General features: G+C 44.5%; 1 protein-coding gene across 2 annotated transcripts in view; it reads left to right on the plus strand.

Moving 5' to 3' along the window:
- LOC141165325 (chromaffin granule amine transporter-like) overlaps positions 1–14,449 on the plus strand; it is an 83,919-nt gene that overhangs the window by 42,305 nt on the left and 27,165 nt on the right. For both annotated transcript variants that reach the window (XM_073650927.1, XM_073650926.1), the window contains 2 exons: positions 13,734–13,826; positions 13,917–14,006. In XM_073650927.1, the coding sequence (XP_073507028.1) occupies positions 13,734–13,826; positions 13,917–14,006 (183 nt within the window). The remainder of the gene's footprint in view (positions 1–13,733; positions 13,827–13,916; positions 14,007–14,449) is intronic.

The following is a 14,449-nucleotide window of genomic DNA, read 5'->3' on the forward strand; positions in this document are numbered from 1 at the left end:
CAGATTTCATACCCCGATCCCTTGACCATGAGTCATTATCACTCTGTTTAGTAGGGGATCTAGATCTATTCCTATGTGGGTTTCCTAGTTGAGCTGAGTCTTTATAAGTGGGTTTGGTTTTATCTAGCTTGGATTTCTGGGACGCCATGGTTTTCAGAGAGCCTTCCCAAATATTAGAGTTCACATTGATATATTGTAGATACATGCAAATATGTCTATACTACTTATCAATTACACAATAAGACAAGGATGATCAAATGAGTACATAGGAGAGTAAGTCTCAGGTGTTAAATTTAGATAAACAATTACTCAATAACACAACAGTACGACACTAGTAACAATACCCCAGATATAGTATATGAAAATCGTTTTATACTAAGCAATGGCAAATTATCAAGCTATATGTGCAATGGGCAGTTAAGGCAAACAGTTGTATTAATTACTTTACAGAGGAATAAGAACAGGAAAGGGTTAAGATAGAGAAGAAGTGAGAATGACTATCACAATATAAGACCTAATCCAAGGCTTCAGTGAGAGGTCAGCCCTGATTACGATCATCTAAGGGTTGAGGAGTCCAGATTCCTTTTTCAGTGGTTTTAGAGTAGAAGTTCAGCAGATATATAAATGCATAAAATCCGTGAAATAAGAATTTTCCAGAGTCCAGTTCAAAGATTATTTGACAGACTCCTGTCAGAATCACAGCAGTGTAGTGCTGAGGTAAATCGCCGCCGCCATTTTGTGATCTTCACTCCAGGCTCTGGATAATCGCGTCAAATGGCGGGCGGCACAATCTGTGTAACTCCGGTATCTTCCATGTGTTAGGAGGCTTCCAGGATAATGGAGATAGTATAATGGATAACAGTAATCCTCCAGTATATTAAGGGCAATGAGGTAATGGTCCGACAGCAGCAGGGCTACTGTTACAGCTGCGGATGGGATGCGGTGGGTTAAATCAGGATATAAGTGGTATCCAAAGGATCCAAAGGGATCAGGAGAACATCCCAGACGATGATCTGTCGTTGTGGTGGGAACCAAACCCCTATAAGGGGTTAAATCCCGTAGGTTTAAGGCTGGATGGCAAGAGCTTCAGCTACACACGTCCTCTCTCCATGAGCTCCAGGCCACGCCCCCCCGGTAACTTCACTCCTGATGATTGCAGAAGTTTGAGATTGCTGCCATATTTTTCATCTGGATTTTACCGTTAAGCAGAGACCAAACATGACATGGCTGTTGTCAGTTATCTGTCAATTATTGATTTGGTGCTGATAGGCAGGTGTTATAGTTAGGAGAAAACATGCATCTTCTTCCCTGATTCGTCCTGAAACTAAGAATGTATGTCCCATCACTATCAGATCTACAGAAGCTTCGCTATTCATAATTTTCTTTTGGAGACACACGTCTTGGCTCAATGTATAGCATTTCCCTTGCGGGCAACCACAGTCACTTGAATTCAAAATGCATTTCCTGTGGACAAAGAGGCTTCCACTTTGCTAGTTATTTGTAAACACATGTACCCTATTGTTGTCCAACCCGCTGAAAAGACTTCTCCTGTCTATTCTAAATCTCAATCTTTCACACAAGACATCCTCTTTTCCACTGCAGGGGTCCTTTGTCCTAAAGGAACTGCCTACATTCTAATTAGGATGGTTAACTTTCCAGCTATAACTAACTTCCTACTCCTTTATGTCCATTGTATAAATCTCAGTCTTTCACAAAAGACATTGCACACTTTAATTAGGATTCCTCACTACAACATATGTTACCTGTGTGGTACTATAATTAAATGTGGTTGGTAGATTGTAAGTTCTCTTTCCTACTGTAATCTGTGTGAGAGAGAAGAAGGAAGGGGTGGGTGAATGCCCCATTTGGCAGTGGCTTTAGAGATCTTAATATTTTCTATCACACTTCCCATCAATGACCAGTCCCTATGGCAGCCCGGGTGTTTTTATTGGTTAGGAACAATTCTTATAGCTCTCAATCTTTCCTTGAAAGTGACCCTAAAAGAGGTAGGGGCTGTGGTAACGTTTGTCAAAGTTGGCATTTCTGGGAGAGTTGTGGGTGTTCCCATATAGAATTTGGGTGAGGCGTATTGTTCACCCCAGCCATAGAGCATGAGAAGGAACAAATGGGCTATCTGGTTCATATGAAGCATAGCCTTTTCACTATAGTTGGGGTACTGTAGTTAAATGACATGTCGTCCCGGACCCTGATGAGTGTTAAATGGGGAGGGTGTAATATTTAGGTTTTAAGGTGGATTTGACAACACCAACTGCACATATTATTATAGAGATCTCTTAGACCTTATGAGACCGGTGTACTTTCTTTAAATATCCATGTCAGAATGGCTGTATAATCCTGATGTGAATTTTATGCATCCAGCTATAGACTGAGAGATCTCACGACTCCAAGTCTCTGCCTACCCAGCCTGACTGACAGCTGCAGCTTGTACCGAGCAGTGTGAGATTTCAGCGGCAGCAGGGAGGAGGGACACTGAGGAGCTGTCAATAGGCTGATTAAAACTAAACTTTCACAAAGGATTATACAGCCATTTCTCAAAGTAAGTACACCAACCTCTTCTGGTCTAAGAGATCTATGTAATAAATGTATGCAGCTTGTATTTTTATGACAGATCCGCTTTAATGGAATCGGGACGTAGATGCGGTGGGCGGCCGCTGTATTGTTATCAGTTTAGCAGCAGATATTTATACCCCTTCTATGTATACAGCAGTAAACTCAATATAACTGTTCTCCAGTACATATAAGTAAATTACATCGTTGTGTGCTACCTGCCCGCTTCTCCTGTGGGGAATGACTCGATTAATGACTTCCCCTGTTGTTTGCTCCACAGTCATAGAAGAATATGATTAACATGGCACATTGTATTACTGACGGCACTGATTCACCGCTTCCCCCCTATCATTAGGTATAGACGTGGGGGAATATTTCTGGCATAGATCGTACTGCTGGAAAAGTACAATAATCACTTTCTCTAAGTTCTCCTCCACAACTTTTTGCATTGGCCCCATTGTATTCTTATCAGGCCACGATCACAAGGTTCAGTAGTTGTAAGCCAAAACCAGGAGTGGAACAATCAGAGGAAAAGTATAATAGAAACACGTCACCACTGGTGCATTTTTCACCCACTGCTTTTGGCTTATGTGAAAAGCTGACGAAATACTCACGTATGAACGTGGCCTTATACCAGGGCCAGGATAAGGTGTTTTGGTGCCCTAGGAAGATAACGGTAACAGGACCCCTAATGCACCTCCCCTTTTCCCCCCCGAAGGATTAGGTAGCAAACTCTGATGACCACTTCCATTATAATTGTTACCTTTTTCACAAAAAAAAATGTTTTCAAAACTAAAAAAAAAGTGTAGTACTTTAGGGATGTGACTTAACAAGGAGTGTTATTTCAAAGTTAGATACAGAATCACTCATTTTTTGCAGACCATTTACACAATACATGGAAAAAATAGCAATATTCATCCCTGACATCCTATATTTTAAATGTAGAACCCAAAGATAGTTATGGAAACTAATATAGCGTAAATATAATCGGGGCCATTTAATTTAATTTCAATTAAGGTGTCCAGCATTGGGCAGATATCCGAATGAAAAAATAAACAGACCCCCATTATAAATAAAGGGATAATAATATAATAGTTTTTATTTTTATAGCGCCAACATATTCTGCAGCACTTTACAAATTTTAAGGGGGACATATACAGACAATACAGAATAAGCATATCACATATCGAAAGGAGTGAGGGCCCTGCTCGCAAGCTTACAGTCTATGAGGAAATGGGGGAGACACAAAAGGTAGAATGTACATATACTGTATAATGCAGCCTTGATATACTGAATAGGATAAATAATACATGGACTGGTCGCCAGCCAGTATGTGTGCAGTCCTGACCGAGGCTATTATGTGCATGGTTGGTATGAACCTGAAGTTGAAGAAGATTTTAATATGGGGGAAAACTGGGACGGACAGATAGTGTGTTTAGGCGATACGCCAGTCTAAAGAAATGTGTTTTTAGGATTCGCTTGAAACTGTGGGTATTGGGAATTAATCGAACTGTCCTGGGTAGTGCAGTCCAAAGAATTGGCGCAGCACGCGAGAAATCTTGGAGACGGGAGTGGGAAGTTCGGATTATGGAGGATTTTAGTTTTAAGTCATTTGCAGAACGGAGGGCACGTGTAGGGTGGTAGACTGAGACAAGAGAGGAGATGTAGGGGGGTACTGAAGCATGGAGCGCTTTGTCGGTAAGCGTGATAAGTTTAAAATTAACTCTATATTGGATGGGCAACCAATGCAATGACTGGCACAGGGAAGAGGCATCGGTGTAGCGGTTGGCGATGAATATGATCCTGGCTGCAACGTTAAGGACGGATTGGAGAGGGGAGAGTTTAGTAAGAGGGAGCCCGATAAGTAGAGAGTTGCAGTAGTCCAGACGAGAATGAATAAGAGCTACAGTAAGAGTTTTTGCTGAGTCAAAGGTGAGAAAAGTCCTGATTCTTGAGATGTTTTTGAGGTGTAGATGACATGAACGAGCGAGTGATTTGATGTGAGGAGTGAAAGAAAGATCTGAGTCAAAAATGACCCCAAGACAGCAGGCTTGTTGCTGGGGAGTAATGGTTGAGCCACAAACGGAAATGGCAATATCGGGCACAGGTAGGTTAGTGGAGGGAGGAAAGACGAGTAGTTCAGTTTTTGACAGATTCAGTTTTAGGTAGAGGGAGGACATAATGTTAGACACAGCAGAAAGACAATCACTGGTCTTTTGTAGTAATGCAGGGGTGATGTCCGGAGCAGAGGTGTATAATTGGGTGTCATCAGCATAGAGATGGTACTGAAAACCGAATCTACTGATTGTTTGTCCAATAGGAGCGGTGTATAAGGAGAAAAGAAGGGGGCCTAGGACTGATCCTTGAGGAACCCCGACAGTAAGGGGAAGTAGGGAGGAGGAGGAGCTGGCAAAAGACACAGAGAAGGAGCGGTCAGAGAGATAGGAGAAGAACCAGGAGAGAGCGGTGTCCTTGAGGCCAATAGTGCGGAGCATAGAGAGGAGGAGCTGGTGATCCACAGTGCTGAATGCTGCAGAGAGATCCAGGAGAATCAGCAGGGAGTAGTGACCATTAGATTTAGCTGTTAGTAGATCATTAGAGACTTTAGTGAGGGCAGTTTCAGTAGAGTGTAAAGAGCGGAAACCAGATTGTAAAGGGTCGAGAAGAGAGTTGTCTGAGAGATAGCGGATGAGACGGGAGTGGACCAGGCGTTCCAGGAGTTTAGAGTTTAGGGATACCATCTTATGGTTTTTGCATCCAAAATGCGACAAATACAGTTTGAACAAAACTGATGGTGGTTCTGGTGATGTAACATAGTAACATAGTAACATAGTTTGTAAAGCCGAATAAAGACTTGCGTCCATCAAGTTCGACCTGTTAGTTCTGTAATTGCTAAAGTTGATCCAGAGGAGGGCAAAAACCCCAAATGATTTGGCCAATCTTCACCTGAGGAAAAATTCCCTCCCGACTCTGAAACCAGCAGTCAGAAGAAATCCTTGTATCAACCTACTATTTTATTTTATTTTTAAGTATATGCTGAAATCTGTCTGGTATCTAGAAAAGCATCCAGTCCCCGCTTGAACTGGTGTAGTGAATCCGACATTACCGTCTCCTCACTCAGTGAATTCCATATTCTCACTGCTCTTACCGTAAAGAACCCCTTCCTATGCTGGTGCTGAAACCTTTTCTCTTCCAGTCTTAGTGAGTGCCCTCTTGTTACCGTAATATCCCTCCTTTTGAACAAATCCCGGGCAAGATCTCTATACTGTCCCCTAACATATTTGTACACATTTATTATGTCCCCCCTCAACCTTCTCTTTTCCAGGCTGAATAGTCCTAGTTTTGCCAACCTCTCTGGGTATTGCAGTCCCTCCATTCCCTTTATTAATTTTGTTGCCCTCCTTTGTACCTTTTCAAGCTCATTTATATCCTTTCTATATATTGGGGCCCATAACTGAGCACAGTATTCCAAGTGTGGTCTGACCAGTGCTTTGTACAGTGGAAGAACAATGTTCTCATCCTTTGCAGCTATACCTCTTCTGATACATCCCATTACCCTGTTTGCCCTTACAGCAGCGGCCTGACTTTGGGCACTCCTATTTAGTTTGCTATCAATCAAGATGCCCAAGTCCTTCTCCATCTCTGAATTCCCCAATGATTTCCCATTCAGTGAGTACTGGTGACTTCCATTTTTCCTTCCCATATGTATGACCTTACATTTCTCCTCGTTAAACCTCATTTGCCATTTAATGCTCCACCTACCCAGCTTATCCAAATCCCTCTGTAGGTCTGCACTGTCCTCTTTTGTATTAATTGTTTTACATAACTTTGTGTCATCTGCAAATATTGATATTTTACTATTTATCCCGTTGACTATGTCGTTAATAAAGATATTAAATAACATTGGGCCTAGTACAGACCCCTGTGGTACCCCACTAGTGACGCTTACCCAATCTGAGTATATTCCATTTATAACCACCCTCTGCCTTCTATCCTTTAGCCAGTTAGCTACCCACTTGCAGACATTTTCCCCCAGCCCCATCATTCTCATTTTGTATACCAACCTATTATGTGGCACGCTATCGAACGCTTTTGAGAAGTCGAGATACACGACATCCACTGGTTCCCCCTGATCTACTCGAGAGCTAACCTCCTCGTAGAAGTCAATCAGGTTTGTTTGGCAGGAGCGATTCCTCATGAATCCATGTTGGTTCGGGGTTAAAAGATTATTAGCATCAAGATGCTACGTAATTGCCTCTTTAATGAAGCTTTCAAAAATTTTGCCCACAACGGACGTCAGACTCACCGGCTGATAGTTTCCGGCGTCACTTTTTGCTCCCTTTTTGAATATTGGCACTACATTCGCCTGTCGCCAATCAAGTGGCACAGACCCAGTCTCAACAGAGTCCTTAAATATAAGATATAACGGTCTGTCTATCACATTACTTAGTTCCCTTAGTACCCGTGGGTGTATGCCATCAGGTCCTGGTGATTTGTTTATTTTAATGTTACTGAGGCGTTTCTGTACCCCAGCTTGGGTTAGATTAGTCATACTTAGTGGAGGATTAAGCTTGTCACTTCTCATTTCTCCTGTTAGTTCTATTTCCTTTGTGAAAGTTGTCGAAAAAAAATTATTTAATAGATTAGCTTTATCCTCATCTTTCTCTATGATTTTGCCTTCCTCACTTTTTATCGGTCCAATATTATCCGATTTAATCCTTTTACTATTTATATACGTAAAGAACAGTTTGGGATTTGATCTACTTTCCCTAGCAATACGTCTCTCTGTTTCCTCCTTCGCTATTTTTATTTGTTTTTTACAGGTTCTCGTTTTTTCCTTGTAACACATTAGTGCCTCCTTACTGTTTTCCTGTTTTAATCTCTTGAATGCCTCTTTTTTGCTATTTAACGCCCCTTTTACGTTCTTGTTCAACCATATTGGTTTCCTCTTATTTCTGGCCCTTTTATTCCCATACGGTATATACCTCTCGCACTGAGTATTCAGAATTCTTTTGAAGGTTTCCCATTTACTATTCGTATTCCTTTGATTAAGAACTTTGTCCCAGTCTATAAGTTGAAGGTTTTCTTTCAGCTGATCAAACTTCGCCCTCCTAAAGTTTAATGTTTTTGTTGTTCCCTTATTGATAACCCTACTGAAGGGCATTTTGAAGTCGATAATATTATGGTCGCTATTACCTAGGTGCCCCCCTATCTGTACCTCAGTTATTCTATCAGGCCTATTACTCAATATTAAGTCCAACACGGCCTTCCCTCTCGTTGGTTCCTGCACTAGTTGGGAGAGATAATTATCCTTAATATTTGTCAAGAACCTTTTTCCTTTCTGAGATCTACAGGTTTCTGTTTCCCAGTCAATATCCGGGTAGATGAAATCCCCCATTACAATCACTTCATTATGTTTTGCTACTTTGTCTATTTGTCCTAATAGCAGATTCTCATTCTCCTCTGTTATATTTGGTGGCTTATAGCAGACCCCCAGTAATATTTTATTATTATTTTTATTTCACTCTATCTCTACCCACATGGACTCGACCCCCTCTTCTCCCTCTCCTATATCTTCCCTTAGTCTGGACTTTAGACATGACTTTACATATAAGCAGACTCCTCCGCCTTTCCCCTGTTTCCGGTCCCTTCTAAATAAACTATAATCTAATAAATTTACCGCCCAGTCGTAGCTATCGTCTAGCCAAGTCTCTGTTATACCTACGATGTCATACCTCTCCTCCGATATAAGCGCCCGCAGCTCATCCGCCTTATTGGTCAGGCTTCTTGCGTTGGTCAGCATGCAAGATAAAACTTTGGGGTTATTTAGCATCCTATTCTTCTCTAACGATCTAACTGTACTATCCCCACTCCCCTCTCCACCCTCATTATATTCACTTCTCCCCTTCCCCCTTACTTGCCTCACATCCCACCTATCTCCTTGGTTCCCTCCCCCCCGTCTCTAGTTTAAAAACTCCTCCAACCTATTAGCCATCTTCTTCCCCAGCACCGCTGCACCCTCCCCATTGAGGTGCAGCCCGTCCCTACGGTAGAGCCTGTAGCCGACCGCGAAGTCGGCCCAGTTCTCCATGAACCCAAACCCTTCTGCCTTGCACCAACTCTTTAGCCACTTATTCACCTCCCTAACTTCCCGTTGGCGCTCCTGTGTGGCTCGCGGGATTGGTAGTATTTCTGAGAAAACTACCTTGGAGGTCCTTGCCCTAAGCTTCCTACCTAGGTCCCTGAAATCATTTTTAAGGACCCTCCATCTACCACTCACTTTGTCATTGGTGCCGATGTGGACCATGACCCCTGGGTCTTCGCCAGCCCCACCCAGTAACCTGTCAACCCGATCCGCGATGTGCCGGACTCGAGCGTCAGGGAGGCAGCACACCGTTCGGCGATCCCGGTCTTTGTGACAGATTGCCCTGTCTGTCCCCCTAATAATAGAGTCACCCACTACCAGGACCTGTCTTGCCTGCCCTACACTTCCCCCCTCCCCCTCATTACTGGAGCATACACTCCCCCGGCGGTCAGAGGATCTGTCGTGCTCCAATAATGCCGGTTCTGAACCAGCCTTCCTATACTTCTTCCCTCTATCCCTCCTAACTGTTATCCAGCTCCCTGCCTGTTCAGCCTGCACTTCCCCTCTATGCTCCACCCCCAGTATTGACCCATTGAGTGTCTGCTCGGTGAGCAGCAAACTCCGTTCCATGTTGTCGATGCTGATCAGTACCGCTATCTGAGCACTTAGATCCAGAATTTGGGCTTCCAAGTACACGATATGCTCACATCTCTCGCAGCAGTATGGATCCTCGAGCGGTTGCTCACGGAATGCATACATTGCGCAAGATGTACACTGCACGGCTCCGGCCAACATGGACGTCATTCTAAATATGGGGATACAGTCAGTATATATATACAAGTACAAAACACAATTATTTATATATAGGTGTATGGACGGGGATCAATTAGGGATGTGCAAGTGTATCAATTAGATATCAGCGGGGGATCAGTTAAGTACGAACGGGGGATCAATTAAGTATCAAGTATGGATGGGGGAATCAGCTAAGTAGGTCAGGTGGATTAATTAAGTATGGACGGTGTGTCAATTAACTATGGACTGGGGATCAATAAATATGGACTGGGGAAATAATTAATTGTGGACTGGGGAATCAATCAATTAATTATGGACAGGGGGTTAATTAAATATGGATGGGGATAAGGCAAATAAATAGGGACTGGGGATCAGTAAAAGTGGACAGGGGGAATCTATTAAATATGGACAAGGGGGATCAATTGATTATGGGCTGGGGGGGTCGATCAGTTAAATGTGGTCGGGGGGATCAATTTAATATGGACGGGGGTGGTTGGGGGATCAATTAAATGAGGACGGGGGGGTCAATTTAAATGTGGTCAGGGGGATCAGTTAAATATGGACGGGGGGTGATCAGGGGATCAATTTAAATATGGACGGGGGGTGTCCAATTAAATATGGACTGGGGGATCACTAAAGATGGCCGGGGGAGTTGTATTAAATATGGATAGGGGGGAGATCGATCAAGTATGGACAGGGGATTAATTTAAATAAGGCCGGGGGGGGAGCACTTAAATATAATACAGTTACAATACAAATACAATACAGTACACACTCGGGTTCAGTAGGGCCGCTTATCGCGGCCTCCTGCCCCTCACTCACCTCCTCTAGGGACGCTGCACGCTATCACAGCGCGGTCGCCCCTCCGGTCGCCTCTTACCGGTCCTCCTGGTCACCTCCTGGTCACCACCACCTGGCGCCCTCCGCCGGCCGGCGCTGCACGCTAACACAGGGCTCTCTTGCGCTCGTCCCTCCGGTCGCCTCCTACCGGTCCACCCGGTCCACTCGGTCACCTCCGCCTGGCTCCCTCGCCGGAGGGCCGCGAGCCGAGTCGGACCTCGCCGCACGCCGCTCACCACAGCCACACCACAGCCCACGTGCTCACACCCCATGCGCGCTCTCACTTTCGGTCACGTGCTCTCTCTGTAGCTGGGAAGGGGTCAGATGAAAAAGTCCTGGTGACATATTCATGTAGCGATGGTTGTTCTGTTGCTGTATTCATGTAGTGATAATGATTCTGGTGATATATTCATCACCAGAACCATCGTCAGTACATGAATACGAAGCTAAAATCATCATCAATCATCATAATTAGAGCACCAGAGCCATCAATAGTACATGAATATGGCGCCAGAAACATCATCAGTAAGTAAATACGTCACCAGAACCACCATCAGTACATGAATATATCACCAGAACCACCTTCTCCATCTTGTCTAGATGACATGATGACTTTTCACATCCACAGCTGATCTCTGCAAACCTCCCTTTTCTCTGGTCTTTTGCAGCATATCCCCACACAGTGCCCTTAAAAATAAGAGTGCTATTAAAATGCCCGCGGCATAAAAATATCTGTTCATATTATGATCTAATTAAGCCTCCTATGGTATATTGCCTCCACACTTTCTGCCATTATCAGCTATAACCACCACACCATCCGCACTTGTGAACCACAGCCAATACCATGGCTGTCCCCTCTCTAATTTTCCATTACACTTTCTATATCTACGCACTGTCCCCGCGTCATGCTAACCCCTCTCCATATTGTGCCCCCTCTTCACACTATGCCCTCATACTGCCCACCACGCTGCCCTCTTCAAACTGTAACCACTCCTCACTGTCCACCTACAAACTCTGATGGTCACCACAGCAACCCATACGGTATGATATCTACAACAAGCCACCAATATACAGTATGGTCACCACCACAGCCCCCAATAGTAGTATGATTTCAAATACAGCCCCCATGTATACTATGATCGCCCCCACAGCACCCCATACAGTATTATGGCCCACAAACAGCACACCAAACAGTATGATACTCACTACAGCCCCCTATCCAGTAGGGCCACCACAGCCCCCAGTATAATGACCCCCACAGCCTCATATACAGTATGGTCACCACAGCTCCTCATATACTTTGCTGTGACACCGTACAGCCCCTCACTTCATGGCCCAAACACACAGCCCTTCATTTCATGGCCCCCCACACTGCCTCTCATTTCATACCCCCTGCACAGCCCCTCATTTTATGCCCTTCTGCGCAGCCCCTCATTTTATTACCCTCATCTGTACAGCGCTTCAGTTTATTCTCCCCTATGCATAGCCCCTCATGTTAATCCATCTGCATAGCCCCTCAGTTTATTCCCCCCTCTGCAGAGCCATCAGTTCATTCCCCCAATCTTCACAGCCCCTCATTTTATTACCCTCATCTGTACAGCGCTTCAGTTTATTCTCCCCTATGCATAGCCCCTCATGTTATTCCATCTGCATAGCCCCTCAGATTATTCCCCCCTCTGCACAGCCCTTCAGTTTATTTCCCCAATCTTCACAGCCCCTCATTTTATTTCCCCCTATGCACAGCCCCTCATTTTATTTCCCCTATCTGCACAACCCCTTCATTCATTCTCCTATCTGCACAGCCCCTAATTTTATTCCCCTCCTCTGCACATCCCCTAATTTTATCCCCCCCCTCTGCACAACCCCTCATTTTATTTTCCCCATCTGCCCCTCATTTTATTTACTCTCATCTGCACATTCCCTAATTTTATTTCCCCCCCTGCACAGCCCCTCATTTTATTCCCCCCTCTGCACAGCCCCTCATTTTATTCTCCCCCATCAGCACAGCCCCTCCTCTCATTTTATTACTGCCCCCCCCAGCACAGTAGTTTATACCCACATAATCCCGGCTCCCGTCCACCGTCTCCTCTTCTGTGAGTGCAGCAGTAGACGCTGAAAACGCGATGACGTCACTCGATCGCGCCATCCAACCTCCCCTGCGTGCACTTTCTCCAACAATGTGCAGGCCAGAAGGAGCCGGCGTATTGCTGAGAATTCTGATGGAGCTGGGGAGATTACAGCTCCTCTGCTCCTCTCCCGGGTGGCGCTCATGTATTCGCGTCTGACAGACATGAAGGCCGGGGAGCAGGCGGAGACGGGTGAGCAGTGTCAGTGACTGACATCGCTCATCTCCGTGCCTGCTTCCTGGCTGTCACTGTGCTGAATGTCTGCTGCCGGAGGAAGGTCCAGGCGACCACAGACATTCAGTGATTTTTTTTTAAAGTTCACCCCCCTCGGGTAAGCAGGAGGTGGTGCCCTAGGCACGTGCCTACCTTGCCTACCTCTTGTCCCGGCCCTGCCTTATACTAACCAGAAAAAACTTAGAGGGTTGAACCTTTTGTTCAAATAACGACTTACACAGACCCTATTAGGACATATGCCAATAACAGCCGCCATATCTGACACATGACACCGCTTACACTTCAGCTCAATGGTCTCTCCATGACACTAATATTATAGAGATTACTCCTAAATTGGGCTGAGCTGCTCACACATGAAAAGCCGCTGTGTTGACAGTTGCCCGTTCATTCTGGTGACCCCATAGGAGTCCTGGGAAGTCAAAACCATACAGGTCAAACATTGATGGCCAACGTATATGTACATTAATAAAGTTTCAGTTCTGGAAAACTTTAAATATTATCGTCTCTGGATACCTTCTGTGCAGTATTATTTATCTGTTATGCTTACTTATATAGCGCCATTATTCCACAGCACTTTACAGACATTATCGGCGCGGTCTCCATTGGGGCTCACAGCCTATATTCCCTATCTGTATAGAGACAGGTGTGCGCCTTTCCAAATCAAGTCCTATCAGTTTAATTAAACACAGCTGGACTCCAATGAAGGAGTAGAACCATCTCAAGGAGGATCACAAGGAAATGGACAGCATGTGACTTAAATATGAGTGTCTGAGCAAAGGGTCTGAATACTTATGACCATGTGATATTTCAGTTTTTCTTTTTTAATAAATTTGCAAAATTTTCTACATTTCTGTTTTTTTTCAGTCAAGATGGGGTGCAGAGTGTACATTAATGAGGAAAAAAAATGAACTTTTTAGAATTTACCAAATGGCTGCAATGAAACAAAGAGTGAAAAATGTAAAGGGGTCTGAATACTTTCCGTACCCACTGTATGTCTTTGGAGTGTGGGATACCTGAGAACCCTGAAGAAACCCACACAAACACGGGGAGCTTTCTGCCTATATTGACTAACGTACATATATCTGCAGGTTTGGGCATGGTGGCAAACATATACACTGATGACTATGAAAGAGGACAGGCCATGGGCATTGCACTGGGCGGCCTGGCAATGGGCGTGCTCAGTAAGTATTATCATCAGCCTATTGTTTGATAATGACCTGTGGATATTGGCTTGTAAAGCCTTTCTCTCTCAAATTTCCCTTTCTCTGCAGCTGGCGCCCCCTTTGGGTCAGTCATGTATGAATTTGTTGGGAAAGCGTCTCCATTCTTGGTGCTGGCCGGTCTGGCTCTGCTAGATGGAGGTAATTTACTGGTACTAAAATATATTACATTAGCTTTTCCATTATACACCATTGAAGAATTTTAATGGGCAGCCCCAAGTCATACATGTGCATCATGTAGATATACGATATATATAGATGGTCTGGGTCTCCCAAGCTCGAAAACAGGGGCCTTGTTGTGTACAGCTTTGTCATTGGAGAGGTAGCTGTGCATATGTGGCAATAAAGCTAAAAAGCCTGGTGCTGGGCGAGGGAAACAACCTCGGTAGGCAGAGACTAGAGAAGTGCTCTGGCACACCCAGAGCACTGAAAGCCTGAATTGCATATCCACTAAAAGATATTGATGGATTTACATATGCAGTTTGTGGGTGGACATTTCAGATGAGACATACTTTGAAAACCGGACGGGAAACTACACATCTTAGATGACTACTCAGGGGCTGGTCTCTGGCTGCTGGTCACAC

The sequence above is a fragment of the Phyllobates terribilis genome, unplaced genomic scaffold, assembly GCF_046119375.1.
Source record: "Phyllobates terribilis strain yellow unplaced genomic scaffold, ASM4611937v1 Scaffold_11__3_contigs__length_659146591, whole genome shotgun sequence".
Lineage (NCBI taxonomy): Eukaryota > Metazoa > Chordata > Amphibia > Anura > Dendrobatidae > Phyllobates > Phyllobates terribilis.